The sequence below is a fragment of the Anomalospiza imberbis genome, chromosome 1, assembly GCF_031753505.1.
Source record: "Anomalospiza imberbis isolate Cuckoo-Finch-1a 21T00152 chromosome 1, ASM3175350v1, whole genome shotgun sequence".
In the NCBI taxonomy this organism is placed as follows: domain Eukaryota; kingdom Metazoa; phylum Chordata; class Aves; order Passeriformes; family Viduidae; genus Anomalospiza; species Anomalospiza imberbis.
This window is the reverse complement of record NC_089681.1, coordinates 61,025,806-61,051,790: the sequence shown is the minus strand read 5'-3', so window position 1 is coordinate 61,051,790 and position 25,985 is coordinate 61,025,806. Positions and strand designations below refer to the sequence as shown.

General features: G+C 38.6%; 2 protein-coding genes across 6 annotated transcripts in view; one reads left to right on the top strand and one right to left on the bottom strand.

Annotated features, from left to right (window-relative positions):
* Positions 1–23,580, bottom strand: part of INVS (inversin) — an 80,413-nt gene extending 56,833 nt beyond the window's left edge. For 3 of the 5 annotated variants that reach the window (XM_068194326.1, XM_068194343.1, XM_068194361.1), the window contains exons 1-3: positions 23,448–23,580; positions 20,105–20,274; positions 14,096–14,262 (exon numbers count right to left, since the gene is read on the bottom strand). In XM_068194326.1, coding sequence (XP_068050427.1) covers positions 14,096–14,262; positions 20,105–20,210 — 273 coding nt within the window. In that variant the 5' untranslated portion in view covers positions 20,211–20,274; positions 23,448–23,580. Of the gene's footprint in view, positions 1–14,095; positions 14,263–15,777; positions 15,934–20,104; positions 20,275–22,827; positions 22,852–23,447 lie in introns of those variants that run through there. The other 2 variants (XM_068194334.1, XM_068194353.1) reach the window with 2 other exon arrangements.
* Positions 23,581–23,670: 90 nt separating this feature from the next.
* The window catches only part of ERP44 (endoplasmic reticulum protein 44), a 48,550-nt gene continuing 46,235 nt past the window's right edge, over positions 23,671–25,985 (top strand). The window contains exon 1 of the mRNA XM_068194422.1: positions 23,671–23,809. Within this exon, the coding sequence (XP_068050523.1) occupies positions 23,753–23,809 (57 nt within the window). The 5' untranslated portion in view covers positions 23,671–23,752. The remainder of the gene's footprint in view (positions 23,810–25,985) is intronic.

Below are 25,985 nucleotides of genomic sequence, written 5' to 3'. Positions count from 1 at the left end.
ACTGACTCTCGGTAACTGAGAATCTTCAAAAATTAATACAAATGATTTTATTTATTGATAGTAACCTGAAAAAATATTGTTATGGAAGAGGACTTAGCAAAGATCAGAAAAAGTAACAATAGGCGAGTCCAGAAGCTCTTCTAAATTTTACTCACAAAAGTATGCACTGAACTCAATAGATGAAAATAAAGTAATTCTACCAGCTGGCTGCACAGATATTTAAGATATCATTCCATATGCTATGCAGAATTAGTTCCTTTTCACTGAGAAACACAACACAAGCAGAGCTCCTCAATGTTCTGCCACCATGGTTTGCACTTAAACCATATTTGCAAAACCTTTTAGAAAATCATTGCAGTTGGAGGCATTCCTTTTCTTATTATTTTAATGAAATTTCATATTCAAATTTCAAGTACTTGAGAGCAAGACTGCTCAACAGAAGCACGAGGATGGTAATACAATATATATTCTGGGCCTGACAATATCCTCCTTGGATTATTTCAAGCACAGAGAGCATGTTGGCAAAAGATATAAACTCAAGTGGAGGAAAGGAGGAGAGTTACCAGAGCAAGAAGTGAAACAGAGATGCAGAGCAGTAAAATTACATCAAGTTTGAAAATGGGAGAGAGTGGTTTGTACAAAGAAAATAAATCAATTAGGTTAATGAAAATAGCTGTGATATTGCTGGAGAAAAGGAGAAAGACAACATCTCCAACAGTGATGTCTGAGCTGGAGAAAAAATGGGAAAAAATGGGGAAACCACAGATCACTGCCATGGCAAAGCAGTTGTCTGGGAAAAAATATTGGGTAAGGATTTTTAAAAATTAGGGAGTTAGAAGGTTAGTGCTGCTGTCTATTTTCATACCAAGTGTTTGGTAAAACTCTAGAAATTAAAATACTGAATTATGACACTCTTTTTATCACAATGGATAAAACAAAAGATGGAACTTGGCAAAAAAAAACATAACAAAAAAACAGGGAAATTGAGAGATTTTCAATAAGGTAAATTTACAATTAAAAAAATAAATAAATAGGCCTGGGCTTGCTCATTTTACCACAGTGTGTCTACACTGCAGACAAGCACACAGTGCAGAAATGCTGGGTCAGCTTCATGGATATTATGGATACTGAAGCCAACCAGGCCACAGCAGCACAATACCTCTGTAGCTCAGCAACCCTTAGCACACTTCAAGCTGTGAGAGTAGGTTATGATGTCACTTCTTCATCTGTCCATCCTGTAGCTCACACTAGAAGGTTAAATGTGCTTAAATCAGGTTAGTCAGACTCAAAAATAAATATCAAGATCATAAAGTCCAAGTTGGGGAAGCAATGAAACCAAGCAGAGGAAGTCAGGAGAACTGGATTATCAGAAAACAAATGACAAAGGTACAGTACCTGTCAGATAAGTAATTGCAAACTCAAAAATTATTAATCACACATGAATTCAGGCTCTCACACAAAGATGGGTGTTTGAGATCATGGCAGTTAATCTCAAAGGGATAAAACCTCCATGATTCCTGACACATAATGCCACTGAAATGTGATAACAGACAATCCGTTCAAGATTTCTGCCTCTGGAATACTTACACTATTGTACTCATCTACAAAGATAAACCTGAGATTTAGGATGGGTTTGCCACTGTTTACAGCAGACCACCAGTAAAAATGATGTTGCAAGTCCAGATGACCATCAAAAAGTGCTGCAGAAGAGAGGGGAGCAGCAGGGGAATCAATCCAAATTGAAATACCAATAGTAAAACCACCACTTCTAAATAAATGACCTAACACATAAGAAAAAAAAATCTGAGAGTTTTGAAATACCTAAAAGTCCATAAGAAAAAAAAAAAGATAAAATTTTTGTTCAATTAGCTGATGCAAAATAAAGAGTTTTATTCCACTGTCTAAAAATATTACTATTTCCAGATCTGATATACAGATCTCAAGGCAAATGTGTTACTTAGAAAAGGGGAATACTGGCATGGTTACAGTTAAGGCTTGCTTTGAAGAAAGTGGCAAAATAAGATGACAAATAAAAAAATCACTATTTCAGTAATTTTATAAGCAAATCCTTCATTAAAATGTAGCCCTATTATTTATTCTGGTAAGGTAAATATTACCCCATCTGAGACATTAAATTACTTGTTTTACCAGCATAACAGGTCTTTCATTGGATTTATCTTCTTTAGAACAACAGAAATCTTTCTCCAAGAAACAGGCAGAAAGCAAAGATCAAAAGCAACAGTAAGAAAATGCAGACAAAATTCAACTGACGATTTTGCAGTCCAGTGCAGGACTGGATCATATTACTCTACTTACAGCAACTTTGAAACAACTGCTTATATCTCAAAAAATATACTGGTATTATCAGACTGACATATCTTTACAACAAAATATTAAAATAAAATATTTTATTTCCTTACAGTTTCTATTAAGTGATTCCTTCCATTGATGGATATTTTCTTCCCCTATGCCATAATCTTTTTAATATATATTCCCTATCTGAGTAGTTAACTGGCTTTTTCTCAAGACATAAAACCAGTCTGATCTGGTGTAACACTGCCAAATCTGTTTCACACAAATTCTGCCTGTCTCAGAGAGAGTGCATACCACACATCCTCATTAACTAGAAAGACATATAATTAAACAAGAAAGGGTTAAAGCATATGTTAGCCTATTCTACTTTTCTATCTGTTACTTTTTAAAAAGCTTTCATATGTCTTCTTCCTTGTTTCTGAAAGCTAACCATTCCTTCTTCCTTTCAGGAAAGCTGACATTTGACAGCTTAACATAGCTGACAGGGTTACCCAACAGCTCACCCTCCCTATTCTCAATCCAATTAGACCTCTAATCCTCCAGATGAAAGGCCCAACTACTCACGTTCCTCATGACAACGACAGCTATTGATTATTTGTCACTACAGCTAACACCTTCTCTGTCGAGGCCACTCTGACAGAAGCAAACCTACCAAATTAGACAGCACTTTATCTGCCCTGGAGGCCAAATGGCACAACAAGTAAAGGCTAATAAATGGTATAAAAATGAACAAATCATAACATTATGACAGGTTGATCGTTGCCAGCAGCTTCACAGCTCAAGCTTGATGCTCTGTTAGACCTGTTCCTTCTCTTTTCTCTTCCACTCCTGCACCAACTTTGACTGAATTAAAGGCCAGAACAATTAAGGCATTTGACCAGCAAAGATAAGCTAGGATAGAAGTATCATCAAGGGACACGAATGTCAATAGCAGACTACCGTTTGTCAATAAAAACATTCCAGAGATGCAAATGCTCATGACTCTGCTCTCCACTAGGCTGTACTGACTCCCTTTGTACAGGGCTCTTGGAAAGCCCAGGCAGACACTCCAGGAAAATTAACCCCAGAAAACCAAGCTTTGAGCTGGGAAACATTGAGGCGAGGCTCTGCACCGCTGAAAAAGGAATCCCAATATTGTGCTAGGTGACAGGGAGATGCTACAGTCGTTATTCCATTTAATATCTACACTTTTTTTTTCCTTTGTAACAGAGTGATAGAAACCAGGACTACATAATTTGAATTTATCACTATAAATTTGCTTCAATTGTTTTTCCCTAGGACAATATGCAGTATCTAGTGACACAGGACCTCACAAGTCACATCACTCTGAGGCAAATTGAAACCATTTATTATTCTCAGGGTGGTACTATCCAAAACCAGTGAAATCAGAGGCACAGTCCCTAAACTGAGGCTGTTTACTACTGCAAACAATAGAAGAGAACATTAAAAAAAACCCAAAATAAAACACCACAACCACAGGAATATTGTTAAAATCAGGCAACCAAATGAATAATGCAAGTAAAAATACGCAAGTTATTTAAACAGTTAAAAAGCAATTGATACTGCCCTGCCAAAATTAATTAACTGATTCCTCAACTATGCTCAAAGGAGTATGTTTTTCAGCAAGGGATTCCTATGCTTCTGAAAGTACTTAATAACAGATAAGCATTATATCAAATTACATGAAAACTTAATTTAAAGTTTAAGTTTTATTTAAAGACATAAAATATGAATATCTGCTATTCTACTTTAAGGAAAATGTTCTTGCTCAAAATACAGGTTGAAAAGATAAAGGAAACTACTATGCAAGGGGAACACAATGTTAACTGAAGAAATCTAAACACTGTGAGAAGATTTATTTAGCAAAAAAAAAAAATCAAAATATGTAGTATTTTATTGTTTTAACTTCTTAGGCTTACAAAATATTCCTAGGAATGAATATGTGTTTATTAATAGTTTCAACCAGACACAGATGATTTAACACTTTAATTATGGGCAGCACAGAACAAAATACAGATATTTAAATAAGTAGTTTGGCAAATGACTTTATGACTACTATTTCCTGAAGAAAACTTGAACCTACAGGACATTTGGGTAAGTTGGCTCTCACAAAACTCAAGCAAACCTATAAATAAAATTTGAAACAATATGTAATATTTCTATGAATAAATTTTAATGATTACTATTCCACTCTAAAATGTACTCCAAATATAATAAATCACTGCGAGACAAATATTTTCATTTTCAAATACTATAGAGTAACATTCAGTAGATACCTTTTTATTTACATTTTATACATTTTTAATAGCCTTCCGTCCTTTCCAAAAGGAGACCAGTTCAGAATTCCTAATGCTGAGCCGCACAGAAGCACCTGCGTGAAGGAGACCTACAGAGGTGCAACTGGCCTGACCCAACCCTCCACCCCAGGGAAGACTGAGCAAACTCTTTCCAAACTCCCACTCATGTACAGCCACTTATGCCTATGCTGGTGACAGTGAGCTCACAGTGTTCTCAGAAACTGTTCAGGTTTTCCAGGATCAAAAACTCCTTTATTGTTTATGTTACAAACCTCCTACTTATCCCAGGTTATAGTTACTGTTATGGTGTGTTCTTACTTAGCAGACTCTCATTCTATTTAACATACACCTTGATTAAAGAGAAATGGAACACATATCATTGTCCCAATTTGCTTTTATTTAAAAGAAAGATCCACAACAATGCTATGCTAGAGAACTAGAGTGCCAAATAGTGAAGAAAAATTGCTGTTCTTAACACCTAATCTTATCAGCAAAATCTGTAAATGTCTTTGAGACTTACTAGCCCAATGAGTTGTCTACCTGTTATTACTCATGGCTTTCTTGCTGCAAGACTTATTTATATTTGGTTTGCGATCATTATTCTTGATAACTGAGAATCTTTTCAACTATTACAAATCAGAATCAGAAACGGTACGCCACTGTATTTTTCAAGCTGTGTTCCAGATGTGCCTCCTGGTGAATCATACTGAACATGCCTTACACAGAGCAAGAACTAATCCACACATCTTCCCAAAAACCTTACATGTATTTATTCTTTCTTCTGTTCAGAAAAAATCTGTTTATTCTTTTCTTTCTGTGTTTAGATTACGTTTTCAACCTCATAATTAAAACAAAATCCTTCAAAATATGGATGCTACAGTGATGGCTGCCAGTCAACAACTGCCTCAGGCAACTAGAGACCAACACTTCAAAAGCGTGTCGAAGGGAACACACTACACTCGGTCCATCCCTTTCCATGCAAATATACTCTGCTATTGGGTAGACTATTGGGGTAAATACTCCACACATGCTCCTATTGCAAACCCTCTCCTTAAACACCCTCCATGCTCCTTCAGCTTTTACTTCTTACAATTCTAAATGGGGAGAAATACTATTTTGATATTCCAACTGGAAGTAGATAGAACCATTCTGTCTACAGCAGGCTATAGAGCAAATCTGTCATATTTAAAGAATAATTCATTTTAGCATCTTAGACAGCTTTATTTGTTTTCTTTCACCAGCCAATCAGATAATAAACACAGACAGTAACAGATGCTATGTTTTTTTGGTTAGCCGTGCTGTAACTCCTTTGATGTGTAAAATGTCTGCTGGAAAGTAGCTATAGTCAGGGAGGTAGCCACAAATTGTAAGCAATACTTTCAAATATGTTTTACGAGTAAGTTAATTTAGTAACCAACTGCTTCTAAAATAATTTAAAAATCAACTCTACAAGTGCCATTGACTATAGACATTCATACCATATTTATCAGTGAAGTTTTTATAGAAACCAAGTTTGATCTTACAGCTAGTCTGAAATTCTGATCTTGAACTTCAAGTCAAAAGAATACTTTGGCATGTAAATTTTTGCATAACCTTGTCTTAAAATATGGTTTCCCGCTAACATAAAACCAGTGAGAAATCAGATTCAGATGTCTTAGTATCTGCTGTGCAACTGAAACCTAACATGTAGAACAGTATTTCCACAGTTTTATCATTTGCAGAGAAAAGAACTGGCTGGATTTTAACCCACATTTTGACAGTAGAGGCAGACAATTGTTGGATACCATATGACTACAGCAGCTTAACACTTAATGAGGAAACAATAATGTTCATGTTCTTGCCTTGTGACAAGACATGACAAAGTGTGCAAGCTGAAAATGCACTGCCTGAATATATGAGAATAGCATATCAGTCTTGCAAAGTAGTGCCCAAATTTCACTCTGAATCAAGACTCAGCAGAGGCAAATGGAAGTGTTAATGAAATCTAAACAGTCAAAAGCAGAATTAGGAGATACATACAAGATCCTGAAAGAGAGTCACAGCAGCAATTTATCACACACAGAAAAACACCAATTTCAAAAAGGGTCCCATCCTTCTTGAACTCAAATAGGATGCTAAAATTCTTACCTATGGTTTTGAGAATATTATTTTCATTATGCCAGTGTTCATTTAGGAAATTCCAGCCCTGCAAAGTCTCTGTTTTATCGTTCATTCTCAGCTGTGACAGAACAGCTTTCTTGGGGAGTGTACTGGGAATCAGATCTCTGTAACAATGCAAGTTTTCTCTTCTTAATTTTTTCCTGTAGCTATTTTTAACCATTTCAATAGGGTTTACAGCACAGATCAATGGTAGTACCAACCAATAGCAAAAATAATTTGGGAACATGGGGCCTTGTGTTAAATAGGCAGAAAATTAATTGTTCTTTTGTAGAGTTTATTTTCTGTCAACTCACTGCCCAGTGAGCAGTTCTACAGCTGTGAAAAGGGCACAGGGGAAGGCTGTGGAAGGTACCAACCCCTTGGTAGCTAGGACAGCTTATCGGTAGTACAACACACACACAAGGAACTACTCTGCCTTCCACCTTGAGCAACTTCAGGCCACATTCACTAGAGAGAACTCATTGTTCAGGAAAGTAAATATTTATATCATGGTTGTTGTCTGTGGCTTAATTAATCACAAAGGAAACTACAGTCCCACATGCTAAAAAAAAATATCACCTCTTGTGGCAGGTCAGCAAACAGTCCGGTTTCACATCCTGCTGTGTGCAGATTTCTCACATTTCATCAAATTGTATGTTCAGAGGAAAATACCACAGAATGAATGTAAAGCTCATCTACATTTCAGGAACCTACATGCATAGAATTAATATTACTCATTATGAGCTCTCACTTAAGGGGGAACATCATAAAAGGTTATTGGCCTGAGGAAAACAAGAACATGAACTAGCCACCATTTGTATCTGACACAATCACTTATTTTCATTACATAGATTGGGAAAGGAAGTTAGAAGCACATGTGCTCTTTTATGCAGATCAAATAAAGTCTGATGAAAGAGCTGAGAGACTACAGCTCCAGGAAATACATCTTGGAAAAGGTAATGAGGGAAAAATGTATAAACTGGCTCCCAGGCAAGTTAATTCAAGAATTTTTAATATAAACACCTTTTATTTGCTCAAGAAAAGGAAAAAAATTCTCTTTTTGCAGCTCTTGGACTAACCTGACAGTACTCATTAGATAAGACTTGGGAATAAACTTTCATAAAATAAGTGAACTAAAGACTACCTTGTGTTTCCAATTTTCTACCATGTCTAATGCTTGCCACAGGCTGTCTTTTTTTACTTTACTTTTACTGTTACTGCTGAATATCCAGGAACAACCATTTTTTCTAGTTTAAGAAAAATCAAAGACCATTAAAATATATCCTCCTACTTTACACAGAATTCCTAACTACATCCAGGATGTACTGTTATTTATCAACAACCATGTCAGCAAATAAATAATATAAGCTACAGAATATTTAATACTACTAAAGTCACATTTTTCCCCGGGGTTATATTAATCTTCCTGAAGCCAAAATTAAAATCCTCCTGACATTTCAGCATCCTGATAAATTATTTGAAGTGCATATTATTAGAAACCAACAAAAAAAAAAAAAAAAGAACTTTTTGTTTTATCCCTATGAACCAAAAGGCTATGCCTAAAGTATTCAGAAAGATTCAGGTAGATTACTCCCCAAAGTAAACAGATTGCTAATAAGTGAGCATCCCCTGTGAGAAATTTTGAAAGAGGCAAGCCTGCTTCCCCCCACCCTTAAATTAAACTGGAACTACTTAATGGAAGTTAAATGACAAAACATATACAGGTATTTTGGGTATGCAGAAACATTTCCATTCATAAGTATCACATGTGGGTGTTGCAAGAAGTTGCAACTTAACACTAGAAGCAAATTGCTACAAATGCAAAATGCCTGCAACTGGAAATGAATGCCTGTTAATAAACTGTAATCCCAGTACTCAAATCTTCATAGCATGTTTATTTCACAATAATCTAAGTTCTACAAGCTTAAATAATCTGAACCCATATAGTACTACAATTCCTCAGCGCAAAATCACTGACAAATTATGCTAATGATTCTACTTCTGTTGCAATCAGTCACAGTTTCAGTTCCCAGTAAATTACATCCGTGTTCAGGAAGTTACAACCACCCTCTGAAACTCCCACGGCAATCTTCACAGGTGCACTCCTGCAATAATTTGTATCATTTTCTGGTGGGTTTGGATTTTTGAGGGTTTTTGTGTTTGACTGCTTTTAATTTAAGTTTTGTGAAGTTAATTACTTGACCTCCCCCTTGACCTCCCCCTTTTTCTTAATTTTAAGGGGTGTGCACCCCTTCAAAATTGCTTGTGAGACCTGTCCATTCAAAAACAGAGTGGAACAGAAGAAAATCCAAAAGGAAAAACACCAAATAATGTGATTTACATGGCCTTCTGCCTACAAAGACTGAATCATCTCCATCATAAGGCTGACGAAAGAAAGACAGATACTGTGAAAGATCATGTCAAGGACAATCAGAAAATGAGTTGCTAAAGAAATGTATACCTTGGGTAAGATTAATTCATCACAATTACAATATTGACAATACAAAAACTTACATTAAACAGATGCCTAAAAGAAAGAATCAGCTAGTCAGTGTGCCCTGGAGTATTCCTCTTACTTTAGGGTGAATGACTACACCCTCAAGTGCATTACTTTTAACTTATGTACATGACTATCTTATATGTAGATGTCTGGAATGTAAATTTTTAGTTACAGGAGATTATTCTCAGCCCATCATCTCACATTGCATTGTACTATATTATTTTCCACTGAAAGAAAGATATACTTGTTACATTGAAGCACACAAAGTTAAACTACCTCTTTATTCAAGCTAAAAATCCTTCTCAGACCAACAGATGCATAAAACTTAAAAGCTGTAATACAAAGGATGCCCATCACTAAACGGAGGACTAACCATTAAGAACATAATTATTAGCATGAAGCACCCGCTCATCAAAGGTTATCATATCAATATATAACCACAGGTGTTTTTCAAAAAGCATTAGCACTTCTAATAGTACAGCCAAAATTTCTGACCTAACCTTATTAATTTCAGGAACTTTGTGCAAAGAAAGGTGCTTAGCCTTAGAAAGGTGACAAGGGTAGTAGTGAATATCCAAAGCCTTACTTCTTGCAAATAGTCCAGAATGTCACTAGTGAAGTCTGAGACAGAGAGGTTATAAGAATCTTTTGTTCAGATGAGAACAGATGTTGAGATGAGAAGATGACAGCTTTTCACCTAACTATTGCTTTGAAGACATGATCCAGTGATAAAAACCATTTGAATGACGCACGGCAAGACCAGGATGACACAGCAGCTCTGAGTTCTGAGACATGAGTTTCCTCATTAACTGGTAGACACAGCCTGGCTATTAAAACAGCACTAGACAGAGGTACTGAAATCATCAGATCACCTTCACTTCTTACCTGCGTTGAAACCCTTGGAACAGAAAGAAGCTGTAAGAGCACTGGCCAGTCTGCCTAGGTATGCTATCAGAAATGGTTTTGGTAGAGACTGTGAACTGCTTTTATAGCAAGTACAAAAATTTTGGTACTGCTTATTGACACCCAAATCAAAATAGGGCTATTTTGACAAACCATGGCTCTGAAAGATGTCTTCTAGGACGTTTGCGAAACAAAGCAAAGGCACTCGGAGTGCACCAGAATACTGGGAGCAGATCAACTACACAACTGCAAGTAACAAAGTAACTACTTCAGAAGGACTTAGAGGTGCCATTAGGAACAGAAAAAGGATTAAGGAACTATTGTGAAACTATCACATCAGAAAATGTTTTATATGACCACATGGATAGTGCCAAAATCTTTACCTATAATTTCAGAAGAACTCTGTACTAGCAACAAATAGGAATCTGCATTTTGAACACGAGATGTGATTGTTGGCATTTTAAAGGACTGGAAGAAATGCTTTTACAGAATGAACTCCTTATGTAACAGTAATGATAACCACGATGGAAGCATAGGCTGCCTCCTATTCTGCAAACAATAGCTGGAAGCATAAAACTTGCAGAGAGATGGATGTTAAGAATAACATAATGTAGAGCTGATATGTATATATGTGTATGCATACACACACTCACCCAGTACAGCCAGGCTTGCAACTCACACAGGTTGAGTCAAAAGCTAATTTTGCAAGTGTTAATGACATGATGTGTTACAGTTGTTCATTTAAGCCCTATCCAACCAGAAATCCATTCTAAAGAAGAAAAGCAACTGAAGTCCTAATTAATTTTACTTAGTACTGATGATTTATGACTGAACTCAGGTCAATGCCACATTTCTGAATATTTGTTCTATTATAGGGATTAAAAAAAACACAAGCAATTTTATTAGAACTGAAAGACATGAACTGGTAGTTCTCTTACAGTGAAATCTCCAGACAGAAAAGTGGGAATAGTTTCACCTCATCCTGCAGAGAACAAAACCAATTGTTTTTATGATAACCAGGATTACTAATGGGAGAGACACCATCTTGAATCCAAACACCTGAATGAAAATATTCATCTCTCTTCAGTCCAAGACTGAATCACTGCTTCTGTTCAGCATTAGAAGAGCATTTTCTGACAAACGCTTTGCCTCTGAAACAGTTCTGAGGCTCCCAAGAAAGGCAGCAGAGACCATTTTTTGTGAAATCAGCTTCAACACTGTTTCAAAGGAACAAGTGCAAAGGGCCATGTAAAGGCAGCATGTAGAATGATGACCTAAGGAGTCTCAAATATTCTGGCAACAAACTCTAGCCCTCAGAAGTTCTGTCTGCTGTGATCTGATGAGCACGGTGTCCCAAAAGCCCTTCAAAGAGAGAGCAAAGAACAGCAAAAGTAATCCTGGTACTTAGAAGTGAAGGTTCTGACTCAGGAAACCTTCCTTAATTTTACCTCCATCTCCTTTATTTAGCATCAGGGTAGAAAGAAATATCTTTTATTTCCTACCTCTTCACTGGTTGCATGTAAAGGTCTGAAACTTACCTTCTCTCTGCAAAGAAAAGGCAAATTAGGATGCTACACAAGTACAATTTAGGAATCTGAATCTCCAAACACTGCCCTTCTAAACAGCTTGTACCTGTGACAATCAATTAATGGGGATTTATAAAGTCATGTGAATCTGTTTTTGATGAAGCACAGGACAGCTACTGACTCTGAAGCTTTAACACAACAAAAACCATACAGTGGCCCTGGTAAATATGTATATTCATGATTAACCAACAAGGACAAAACAACTTTGGAAATGGGTGACCTCATAGCGTGTTTCTTTTCCTATCTGAAAGTCAGCTGCACTGAGAAATTTTATTTTGGAGAAAAAAAAATTGAATATAAACCAAAAGTATCAGCAAGAAATAAGCAGAATGCAAAACATTATTTAAACAGCCAAAATGGCATGAAACATTAAAGTTGTTTTGAATTTTAATTTTACATATTTTTCAGAAGACTCTCATGACAGAAATGTAGATCTAAAAATGTTAATATGGAAAAACTAGAGACAAAATCTTACACACATGAAATGGTAATTTCATAAGCTGACATCAATAGCAAGTAACTGTTCAGAAGACACAGAAGGGAATTTTAGAGGACAGCTAAGTGAAATACAAGTTGCAAGTGCTGTTTTCTGACCCTTTTTGCTATGGGGTGCATCACATCTATCTAGTACCTTACACAGTAAGTGTGTGACTACATATAATCTACTGCTACAATCTTTATCTCAGGATGTTTTACCCTCCTTTTCATTTGCACTGTCAACTGAAAATCCATCTAAGATGGTCCAAGTATCACATGTTACAATCTGCACTTTCAGGATTGAAGCAAGAAGTAAAGGAAACGGAGAGCACATGCAGTTAGAGGATATTACACCAAGGCAAAATCTCTCTTGCCTTAAATTGCTATAATACAAATATCCACAATATGAACATTCAGGCAAATATTTAGACAGGAATTTATATCGTTTTAATATGCTAAAATGTATTTTTAAAATCTGGGGAAAACACAATTTTTAAAATTAAGTTTTTAATATAGTTAAAATGTTCACGTGTCTATTACATCATAAAATCCGAATGCTTGTATGAATACCAGGCAAGTAAAGTATGTTACAGCAACTCTCTGACATTGCTGCTTTTATGAAATACCTATCTTTGAAACAACAATATTAATGGTAAGCTGGTCGGTCCCTTAGAAATACAGAATTAATCCTGGAAACAAGGTTATGATGATGACTGAATTATTTTCATCAGAGTGTAATGGTATGTAACCAAGCAGATGAATTAGCCTGTTTCAAAACAACTACAACCTACAACACTTTATTTCCCTGCAAGGGATGCAGTAACACAGACCACACAGTCCCTATGGACTCCTATGCAAATGTACCTGGAAAATATCACCTTATTACAGTCTTCCCAAGATGGTTTTCTATTTAACTGCTCCTTACTGAAGATCACGACTATACTGTAGCTGCCTTTACAAAAACCTAATTAAAATAAAATTATAAAAAAATGCATATTGTATTAAAACATCTGAAAAATGTGAACGATTGTGAACAGGTGACAAGATATACATGGAAATGGTTTGCTATGAAAATCATGGCAGGCGCTCTAACTGGTACCAAGACAGCTCACACAGACAAAAAACTGCTGATTTTTGAGCAGTTAAAGTTTTAAACATACTATAAAAATTAAAATAGTAAATAAAAGGCTCCTTCTTTCAGTTTGAATTTCTAATCTTCTCTGTGGAGTCTTTTTCACAGTTTATGAACTCAAATGTCTTGGGTTAGCCAAAGCCACTCCCCATTTTTTCCCCTCCCCATCAGCAGCCTGCTTAGTCTCCTGTGGAGAGACTGTGGATACTTCCTCCAGGCCTAACCACACTCACAATTTCTTGCATCCCTGAAGTTATACTTTCAATTGCCTTTTATTTTATTGTTGAATGCTTCCTTTAGCACTTCTTCAGGGAGACAATGTAACTGGACAGTACAATAGACTGAGAATGTTGAAGGAAAAATGATGCAGTCAGTAATGAACTGATGGCACCCCCCTACACCACTGGCTGCAGGGTAAGGTAGAGAAATCAGGAGCTAAGTTAAACCCAGGAAGAAGGGTATGAGGCAGATGATTTTAAGGTTTGGGTTTATTTCTCATGCTATTTTGATTTGACTGGTAATAAATTAAACCAATTTTCCCAAGTCGAGTCTGTTTTACCCGTGACAGAAGCTGGTGGAGGGATCTCTCCCTGCCCTCAGCTCAGCCCATGAGCCTTTTGTTATATTTTCTCTTCCCTGTCAAGCTGAGGAGAGGAGTGACAGAGCAGCGTTGGTGTCCAGCCAGGATCAGCCCACCTCACAGCTGTGGTGAAAGCCCTGACTTTATAAGCACTTACACAGTAATTACCTTCTGTGCAGCAAGATGGAGGGCAGTTCTTCGGCTGCGATCAGCTCTGTTAACATCAGCTCCAGCCTTCAGCAATGCCTCTGCACAGTCCAGCCTGTCAGCCAGCACACAGTACATAAGTGGAGTTCTTCCAAACTGGTCCTCTTTATCCTTCAGCTCAGAGTTTCCTGAAAAAAAAAAAAAAACCAAAAAAAAAGGGCCAACTTAAACCAGCCAAGTATATCAGTATCTAGCTAAAAGCAGTAGTTTTTTTATTAAAAAGTCATTATAATAGGCACAGCATGTATCTCATCGTAATATGACTGGGCTGAACAAAAAATGGAGTATGTGATAAACTCAAAGTCATTACATTTTGTCCTGCTTTTACTGACAGTTACAGAATATTTCAAATATATTTGCAGAAAAAAAGTAAATTCAGAAAACATTAGTTCCATGAATACACCTACCACCAGTAACATTCTGCAGTGGCATACCTATAAATAATTTTCAAACAGTTACATGGATCTCAGCTGCACAGTTTAGTTCAAAAAATAACAACAGCACAGAAGCCAAATAGGCCTTGTGAAACTTGTAAACACTGTAACTAAAACAAACTTTGGAGCCTACTCACAGCAATTTTTATTTTAAAAGCATCAGTATTACATCAATACCATCACTTACTTCAGTGTGCCTTACAATATGGAAACTACTAAAATACTTCTCAAGTTTTATTGAATTGATAAGGTTAGTAAGGCAGTAATCTCAGATCCTCTCCAAAAACAGTTAAAACACTATTCTTATTCAGAGTCCAAAAAACCCTCCAAACAAAGCAGTTTCACTATAAAGTTTCATATTTCCATGATATCACCATATAAAGGCAAGCACCTTGAACTTCATGGGTATCAACTGCCCCACGCATTCAGATTCTCCAGATCTCCAGTGGAGAAGCATTGTCTACAATTACCCAAGGAAGATTGAATTTTACAGGCGAATTAGTTTTGCTTTTTAATTATTCCTTTGTCTGCATGACTGTTGATGCTTCAAAAGCACTCCAACAGAGGCATGCTGCTTCTTTACACAGTCTTTGCTCTCCCCCAGCATATTATACTTATCTACATATCCAGTAATTTTATTCTTAATTATAATTTCTATTGATTCACCCAGAAGAAGAATCAAGGAGATTAAATATGAATCAAGGGGAATATCAAGAATTAAAATTCATTCCCTACCAATCAAGCCACTTACAAAAAACACTGTCAAGTAGGATACTGCCAGTTAGAGAAATCATTTACTCACTCAGTACATTTTTTTAGTTCCTTTAAAACTATAGAGTGAATACCCTGTCAATCACATGATTCACTCTGTAACACTTTTTTTTGCCTTGAAAGTGTGATTTGCATTGAGAAAAGTCTTTTTGCTCTGCAAAAAAAAAGTTTAAGAACATTTCCAAACTCCTCTGTGATGCAGATATAGAAAATTTCTTTTTATTCTTCACCTGCGGCCTTGTCTTCTCTGACTGCCACTTCACCTTGACAACCCACTGGTTTTACAACTAACCCTGATGCCACTAGCAGTTTACTAAAAACCAAAACAACAAACAAACAACCCCCAAAAAATCCTACAAGAAGTCTTTTACAGGCTTACATCTAGCTTTCTCAGGAACAGTCTGGTCTCTGAACACCTTTTTGCATTATAATGCTCACCTTCACACTGCTGTTTAGCCTGTTCCTCTGCATACACTGTGGTCCCAAGCATGATTTAACATGTCACTGTTCCCAACCAACAAGCCAGAGTCTCTAATTAACTATGTAGAGTCAGGTGCTCTTCCAGTATTAGTTCAACATGGTCACTTAGACATCACTAAACCACATTTGACTGTTAAGTTTTAACATAACCTCAACAGTGTCTTAAATTGCTCTAAGCTGATGGAACTTGAACAAATATATTAAGAGAATTACATAAATATTAATTTCTCCCAATAACACAAGCGCATGGGCTTATGCTTAGATAACATTGGCTCTTACATCAGCAGTGTCCAATAACATTGGTTCTTACATCAGCAGTGTCCAAAACCAACACCTTTCTCTTAAATTCCAGTTCCCCTTCTGTTACAGAATGTTAGACGATATATTAAAAAGATTTAGAGACTTAACAACAAGCAAAAGTGCAACCTACAGCTCAAGTGCAACATAACTAAATAGAGCAACAGATATCTATGTTCATTTTCAGTTCCCAAAAAGTGATGTAGCTGATGACAAGGAGTTTCCATGACTGCATACAGACTGAGGGAAAAATGAGCAAGAGCTTCAAAACTTGATGCCAGTAATTTGCCTGAAGCTCCTGCACTATTTTTGAAGGTAAAGAAACTATCTTCTGTTGTTTACCAGGGCTCTTAGAATGGTTAAAATTCTGTGAGCAATTTCCCTAAAAGGGTGTCTTTGTGCTCAGGCTAAGAGACAGGACAAGGGCTAGGAGCTACTATATCACCATCATGTGCCAGGGAGAGATTAAGCTGATGAAAGTCACTAGCCACAGTGCCTTGTGAACCTCACAACTGCAGCAAATTACCACTTTCTGCAATCAAGAAAGGACAGGTAGCCTTCAAAACATTCACATTTAGGTACATAGCATACCTAAAATGTGCTTTGGCAAAAATAAATTCTCTTCACATACCTGCCTAATAAAGAAAAATTTTTGATCCCTTCCCTTTTAGAATAAAAGTCATACCAGAATATGCATTCCATAAGTGTATTGCCAATAGAGGTCATGATCACAACAGAATCCAGGGCCCAAGTCCAAAATTTAGCTCTCATAGCTGTACTTCATCACTTCCTTACCTGTACTTCATCATTTCCTCACACTCTATGCAAGCAGTCATATCAGACTCTTAACAATGCTATGCATTTTTAAAATCAGAAAAGGAGAAAGGGCAGCAGGAGGATGTGAATTCTCCCTAATTATTAAAAGACAGACCATTTCTTGTCACTTCCAAGAATCTTGCCTTCCAAGAATATTGCCTTCTGCAATACCTGAGATTTATTCTACTTCCCACAATGTAGAGCAGGCAAGAGAGAAGTAGATAGGAGGATCAAACAATAGCACACAACCGCATATTTGTAACCCATAGTTTAGTTAAAATTTACAATGAAATATCACATCGGAGATTTAGAAGCACTTGGATGCAAGCAATGCCTGATAAGGGTTTTAGAATGAGGAGCTGGACTGAACAGACACTTCAGTATAATGACTATTGTAATCATTATTATGTTTTTTTAAACAATTAAAACAATTAGATGCCTCTTCTCAAAGCATAAAATGGAAAATCATCCTCCAAATACAAAATTAACTTTTGCTTGCTTTTTCCCTAGGATCAAAATCTTACAGATGGATTTTAACACTGTAGAACTGTTAATTAAAGACATGTTCAGTGTTGTGTAAAACACAGGAAAGAAAATACTGTGAGCATTCCCCAAAGCCCAAGAATATACAATTCTAAAACAACATAATACAGTAGAGGACAACTCATGCAATGCAAACAATTAGCACATTCCTGTTAGAACACTGGTTATACAATTAACACTTGGCATGTACTTTATGGTATTTAACACACAGGCTTTTTACAAAGTCCTGTGATTAAGCATTAGCAGCGGTTAACATATAGAGATACTTTGTTCCAAAGCCCCCTTTCTCTAAATAAATTTTCTACTTACCTTTGATTCTGTCTGTGCTTCTTTCTGGCACAGGGTGTCAAAAGGAACACATTATCCAGAATACGCTGTATTATTTCAAATACCTTTCCTTTAAAATTCATCCATACTCTAATTACATGCAAATAAAGCATCTATGTTTGTACACAGCCACGTAGAATCCCACCAAGCTACAGATGGCAGAAGGAAAAAAATCACCCAAGAGGTTTGAGGGGCTGCTTCAAGTGACCGTTTGGCTAGCCACTATGCCCCTCCTATGTTAATAACTGAACAGGGAAAGCATGAAGAGGAAAGTAATAATGAACTTCAGGGCTAAAAGGTCCTCCCTGGAAGGAGGAGAAAGTCAGGACTTTCCATCGCTGCACCCACTGCTAGCTACGTATCCAAGATGCAGAGCTTGGCTGTATTAGAAAAGTGTTGTTAAGCAATCCAGCACACATAACGCTGGAGTACTGTCCTGAATTAGCTGCTGCGTGCAGTCATGAAATTCAGTGAAAAGCACCAATTGCTCAATTTGCTTCTGGCATCAAGTCATAGTTTCAACGGTGACTGGTAAACAGCTAAAAATATTACTCTAATGCATTCTTCTTCTGCTAGGCAATACATGAAGTTTTGGGTTGGGTTTTTTTTTTTTCTTTTTGGTCCAATTCTGGAAAAAGTAAGGTCTGTGTCATATCCTGTCAAAACACGGCAAAGCAGAAAAGCCAAATTTTGCTAGTACAGTAAATGCTACAAGCATTGTGCAGTTTTCTCTCCCATGCAAAAGTTAAACAGCATTTTTATCTTGCTGCCGCATGATCATCGTTAAAAGAAGAGCAATTTTCTTATCTGGTTCTAATGGCTGTTTTTTGGTATATTTGACAAGATGTACCAGCAACAAGAAATAATATTTTCTTCATGTTTCCAAAAATATGCTTTTTGGCTATGAGATTAACAAAAACACACCGAAGTTAGCAAAAACTCTTTTTTGCTTCTTCATAATTTGAAAGCCCACACTTTTTTCACCTCTACATGCAGGCAGAAGGGTTTTTTAGAAACTCAGGTATTTAAAGCTAGACTGTAGCCGAACCTCACAGATTTCTAGAATGGTATCTCCATATCATCTGCTGTTTATAAAATGTTTTTAAAAAGAGCAAACAGATAGCATTAAATGCAAGCAGTATAAGTTTGAATCATCATATGACAAAATGAAGTTGAAGGCCCAACAAAAAATAACTGTTTCAACAAGTGCAACAAGCTTCAACAAGCTTGTGTTCAACAAGCTTCTATAAAGTCAGTTCCCTCAAATGTGTTCCTGTGGGAGTCAGCTCAGTTCTAGCTACGTTTTGAGAAAATTAGATACACCTTGTAAAGAAGAGCCCCTTAATGCTTTCTGTACAGCTTGGACAACACATCCACACAGGTCTTCACCTTGCCTTCAACACAGGTCAGTAGAAGATACATAAAGAAACCTGACTGATGGTTTCATGCTATTAACATTAAATCCTTCACACACATTAAAACTGACAGTAAGTGGCATAAATACAGACTGTGCTTCTTACTATTTCACAGTCCTTCAACCCTTGCTAAGCTCCGGGAATATGATTTTCCAAAAAACACTGAGCAAATAGAGCTTCTTCAGTATCACCTGGAATTGCATTTAATCAGAAGCTCTGAAAAATCCAGGTCTTCACCTACCATATGACAGCCTTCCAAATATATGCAAGCCTGTTTTTGGAGCACAGAATATATACTGCTTTTAAAAACTGTTAACCTAATGCCATACCATTCCTGGAGAACAAGGGAAGGCAAAGTCCTGAGCTTTTTAATGCATGGGATTTTTATTTTTTTTTTACTTCAGATTCAATAGGACTAGACTATCTCATTACCTTTAATTTCTCTTGAGAAACATTGCCAATCTATCAGAATCAAAGGAATAAATAAGGCTGGCTCATTTTGTTCACACATACTATACAGTGACAAGACTTCAGAAACAATAATAAATTATCTCTAAAAACACATTTATCAAATTTCCCAAAAAGCAATTAAAAAAATTAAGCATTTGCAGCTAAAGTATTTCGGCACGAAGCGCTTCTCCAGAACTTCAGATTCCCTGAAAGGAGATCTATCACTTAGCAATTTTCTATTTTACTTTACAAAGAAGTACCAATCAAAGGCAACAGGTAATAAAAAGAAAAATCAGTCGTATTTTCAGGGCAACATTTATTCTAGAAGCACATATAATCAAGACATCAAAAGTTTCTTAAAGATCAGAGCTGTAAGTCAAAACCAAAAAGCTTCAGTTCTGAAGTAATCCAAATGCATCTACAATGCAAACATTTACCTGCTATTAGCTTTTGGAGGGTACTCTTATCTCCATTAACAGCAGCAGCATGCACTTCAGACGCTAACGAGGAACCACTGAAGAGGCAGTTTGCTGAAATATTCATACTCTTTCAAGGTATTACTGTAGGTCAGATCTGTGCCACCAACATTTTTTGTAGAAATTCAGTTCTAGAAAAAAACCCAAAATCACATTAATAACACAGAATTATTTTCACAATGAGTCATTAACATTATTCAAACAATGCTAAAGAGAACAAACTTCTGTTAAAAACAGAAAAGAATAAACATGGGTTTTATCTGTGAATTAAATCTATCTCTAGCCAAAATTCACCAGAAAAAAAAGCCTGCATTAAGAATTATACACCTATATGTTGTAGTTTCATTGCCTTAAACACAAATTTTAGTCCATAAGCTTTGCAAAAGTCTGTAGAGTGTTTCTGTGCAAATCAAACAGACTGTTCTTCAGAGTGCTGCCATGCACGCTTTAATTTGGTAACCAATAAAGTTAGTTATCAAGTATCAACTTATTATAGTCCTGCATATAGAATCACAGAATCCTGAACTGGAATGGACACACTGGGACCACTGAAGTCCAGCTTCTGGCCCTGCACTGAACATGCCCAAGAGTCACCCCATGTGCCCAAGAGCAATGTCCAAACACTTCTTGAACTCTGTCAGGCTGGTGCTGTGACCATTCCCTGGAGAGCCTGTTCCAGTGCCCAGCCACCCTCTGGGTGAGGAACCTTTTCCTGATAATGCAACGTAAACCTCCCCTGACACAACTTCAGGCCATTCCCTCAGGTTCCGTCACTGGTCACCACAGAGAAGAGATCAGTGCCCTCCTCTTCCCCTCACAAGGAGGTCTTAACAGCAATCAGGTCTCCCTTCAGTCTCCTCAGAATCCAGCATTGTGCCTTGTTAAACTTCACCCGGTTGGTGATTGCCCAGTCCCCTGACTCGCTGAACTCTCTCTACAGGGCCTCTTTACCCTTGATGGAGATATCAGCTCCTCCCAATCTTGCATCATTTGCAAACTTGTTTAGCATCCTTCCAGCTGCACATCCACGTCAATAATGAAGATATTGAAAAGCACAGGGCCAAGGATGGAGCTCTGCAGAGCCCCCACTAGTGACAGGTCCCCAGTCTGATGTCACCCCATTCACTGTAACCCTTCGTGCCCAACCTGGGAGCCAGTTTCTCACCCAACACGTGATGTGTTTATCCAGTTGTATATTGGACATTTTGTCCAGGAGGATACTCTGAGAGACAGTATTGCAAGCTTTAATGAAATCCAAAAGCATTCCATCAACTGATGAGTCACCTGACCTTACTTCCATTGGGCATACACCTTTTTTTCCATTAGCTCCAAAAGAAGATCCCTGATCAGCCATGCCAGCCTTCTAGTTTGTGTGCTCGACTTATGACATTATGGAATTGCCAGATCCTGTGCCCTTAGAAGGTGGTGCTTGATCAGTACTGATCGACCCCAGCACCTTCAAAAGCATTTTCTCAGGGCATCTTACTATCTAGTTCCTCCACTTTCTTCACATTTTACCTCTCAACAAATAAACTAAAACATAAGAAATCTAGGGGCAGCAGCACAAAATTCAGCAAATAGCAAAGAACTCACTGAAGTACCAGAAACATCCCAATAACACCAACAATAATTTTTCCCTAAAACTGACTGCATGCAGAAGAGAATTAATAATGAAAGATGTTAATAGTTTCCAGATGAAAGCAACAGTTACTTCTGCATAAAGTGTTAGTAATGATACAGTTGAGAGAAGCAATCCATTACCTCTACAGCAATCCTTAGAAAAGTGTTATGATTCCATTGAAAGAGTTAATTCTGCATCAGAGAAGTTCTGATATATTAAGAGGGACTAGAAAAGGAAAATTTGTAACATTCTTCAGGTATTTTTCTCATTTATGTAAAACCAGATGAACTGCTGTCTGGAAGATTTGCTGGATAAAGATCCCCATTACCAAAAAAAATGAAACATTTAGTCAATAAAAATCAAGAAACAAGTAAAAGATCTGCTTATAAAATGCTACATAATTGGCAATATCTGTAATATGCGATATCTGAACACGCCCAATTCGTATTACTGGAATCAAATAAATAATTCACTTTTCTTCTTTAAGCTAACATGTAGAAAAATATTAGCCTTCTCAAGTCACTTAAAATGAAGGGACTCTCACATGGACACCAAGGCCTCTTCAAGGTGTGTGAAATTTCATACCGAACTACAATACATCTACTTTGCGTTATGCAGATAGCAAGAATCACATCATTGTTCTGTTCAGCAAAACATGCGGTTGTTAAAATTTAAACACGATAGCACAATCATGCTATGAAATTTTATTGATAGTTTCCAAGTGAAGACTGAGCTTTGAAAAAATATCAAAGATTTTTCAAATGTGAGTTAGTGCACAAGATGTTCATTCTACAGATCAAAGAGCACAAGTTCTGGAGTCATAGCAGAACTGATAAAAGCCAAGTTTCAATTTCAGACTATAAAAAATACATGACTTCTATGGATATCTATGTGTGTGAGAGTGTTTGCAGCTCATGAAACTGACAGGCCACAAGATCTTTGCAGGGCCACACAAAGTCTGAGATTGTCAGGCTTTCTTTGAAACCAAGTGAATCCTAACTTGAAAAAGGCTGATGTAAAGGATTTTCCTCTAAATGGTGTTACACCCCGTCTCTCTCCTTACACTCGTGTGCATACTGGAAACGTGACAAACGCAAAGAGCAGCCTTCTGTGATCCTTTTGAGACAGCTCTGCAAGGTACGTACTCTGCAAGGTCCAAAGTTTTACTAGAAGAGGGCGAAGCCCTGAATTTTAGATGTTCTTCATTTTCAGCATTTATAACTGAGGAAGGGACAGAAAGCACAAATCTCTTGAAGCGCCAAGGGATAAACATCAACGATGACGTTCCGCCCGAGCTGAAGTTTCCCAACCCTCCCAGCAGCCGCTCTGCCCCGTCACACACAGGCTTCCAAGCAGAAAGTTTCCTCCCAAACTCCGAGGACACGAAGACCACAAGGCGCACGGTGCCTAAACACCGCTTCTCCTGTTCCCTACGCCAAACCCGCCTGTCCAGTCCCGGCTGAAAGTACAAGGCGGGATCCAAAGGAAACGCGGACAGCCGCTGGGGACCGGCAGGGAGCGACCCACAGCGAAAGAGGGTGCGGTGCCACGGGACACCCGCGCCACCAAGGCGGGAAGGGTTAACCCTGCCTCGCCCAGACCACGGGAGCTGCCTCCCTCTCTCCTTCCTTCCCTCCCTCCCTTCTCCCCTGCCCGGCGCTGCAGCTGCGCCCCGTAACTCACCTCCACCCCGCCCTTCTCCTCATCGCGCCGCCGCCGCCGCCTCCAGGCGCCGCCCCGCGGGCAGCCCCGGTGCGCTCTGGGTTCCGCGCCTCCTCTCTCCTTCCCTTCCTCCTCCTCCTTGCCCTCCCCTTCCCGGAACTACGCTTCCCGGCGTGCCCCGGGAGCGCGCGGCGGAGCGCGGGCCCCGCGGTGGAACTTGCCCGGGTGTTTCCTGGCGACGGGGGGAAGTGGAGGAGCCGCCGCCGCCGCCGCGGAGAGTGGGAGCCGCGCTTCTCCCCTCCCCGCTCCCGGGCGCCCGATCTACCATGAGACCCGCCATCTTCCCGCTCCAGCCTGACCCTGGCTGCCTCCTGCTCCTCCTGGTAAAAGCCGCGGGCTCCCCGCTGCCCTTCCCTTCCCCGCGCCGGCTCGGGCAGGGCGACGCTGGGGTGGCCGGCGGGCCCCGCTCGGGGTTCCTCTCTCGCTCCCCTCCCCCGCCCAGCAGGTGCCGGCGGCCGGGAAGGAAGGAGGCCGGCAGGGAGGGAGCGGCCCCGGCGGCGGGGCCCGACGGTGTGGCCGAGGCCGATAGGCTGCGCGCACGGGGTGGGGCCGCGCCCGGGCCCGGGCCCGGGGCAGTGGCCGGGCGGGCGGTGCGGCCTCGCCCCGGCTCCTCGGGTGCCGGAGCCGGCGGGAACGGCCGTAACGGGGGGACTCTGCAGCCCCCTGAAAGGAGGCTGTGGCCAGGTGGGGGGCGACCTCTTCTGCCAGGGCGAGAGAGCATGGTCCTAAGCTGCGCCGGGGGAGGTGTAGGTGGGACACGAGGAGGAATCTCTCCACAGCAAGGGTGATTAGACACTGGAACAGGCTGCCCGCGGAGCTGGTGGAGTCACTGTCCCTGGAGATGTTCAGGAAAAGACTGGATGTGGCACTTAGTGCCGTGGTCTAGTTGACACGGTGGTGTTGGGTCATAGGTTGAACTCGATTATCTCAGAGGCCCTTTCCTGCCTCATTGATTCTGTGATCTTTAGTTGACAGACTACAGGTTTTGGTTTGTTTGGGTTTTTTTTTTTTGTTTTGTTTTGTTTTTTGGGTTTTTTTTTTTTTTAGTTTTTTTTAAGGCTGGCATTACACGCATGGCCTAAGCCACCTTCCGGCTTTGCCAGTACACAAATGCAATCACTGATGTGTGTGTTTTGTGGAGATAACTTGCCTGCACTATAGTTCTTTTTTTCTTTTTTCTTTTTTTTCTTTTTAACCAGGCTGGTGTGGTGACTCTTACTTTTCCAGACATGTATTGGGCCAGATTTTGGACCTTTCGTAACATAAGTGACTTGCAGAAGTAAGGGGGACTTATGTGAATAAATTTTAGTAGGATTTTTCACTTAAGATACTAAGGATTTTAGTCAATCTATTTTAAACATTTGGGAGAATAAAATGGGCCAGAAAATTAAAGAATTGGAGATAATGGTAGCTAGAACTCTAGAAGTCCAAGGAGGAGTACAGAGTAATATAGCCGCTAATGAATGGATGAACTAGTAGTAATGTGAGGACACTTCCGTAATGAACAGTAGAAGTATTCATTATCCCTTTGAAATGTGCACTTCTACCTGGGTAAGCTCTTGGTAAAGTATTGCAAACTTGCTGTCATTTCAGGGTTAGAAAACATGTGATTGGTAGGGTTTGAAAAAACACATTTGAAATGTTTATATATATATATATATATATATATATATATAGACGGCAATAGCATGCTAAAACACTATATGAGAGACTGAAGTTAGGAACCTCATACTTTTCAGTCATCTGTGTATTAAAACAGTATTGCTTATGTGGCTTTCACTATTATTTTAAACACAGACTAATGAGGAAAACCAAGAAGCATGTACTGTTTAAAGACACCATGGAATGTGTCCATTAAATAGACAGCTACAGATTTGAAAAAGTGGGAGCAAGTTAGTGAATTTTTCTTTCTTCGTGGCACAGTTGATCAATGCAAGTTAAATATACATTAATAAGAATTATGTTTGCCAACAAAAAAGAAAACTAGCAGGATATAGCTATGATCTGCAACTTGTCTGTATTTTGTGTGCTATTTCTTTGTGTATGGGTCATTTAAACCCATTTCTAATGTGGTTTAAAAGAACTCTATGCATAAAACTTTAAGAAGAAAACAGTTCAGAATAGTTTTTTTTTTTAAATACAATTAAGTGTATTGTTATCTGTGTAATTATTCAGTGTCATCATATCAGCTATGGCTCTGTGTTGTAAGATGCCTAGCTACATGAATCAAACCAATGGGAGTGAGAGGGGATCCTCTTTCTTTAGAAGGGCTGAAAAAACGTTGTAGAAGTGTGTTGTTTGTTTTCTTGTGATTTTCAATGTCCTGATAAGATGTATCAGATTAGCTTTAAAGTTCTGGTAACTTTGTTTTTCTTGTTACCAACTGCCATGAATACTTGAGACCAGCGGTGCAACTTGGCCTTCTGCTCCAGATCTAAAGCATGTGCACCTAACAGAGGCTCTTGGGGAATGGCGTATTTTGTGGATAAGTGAATTTGT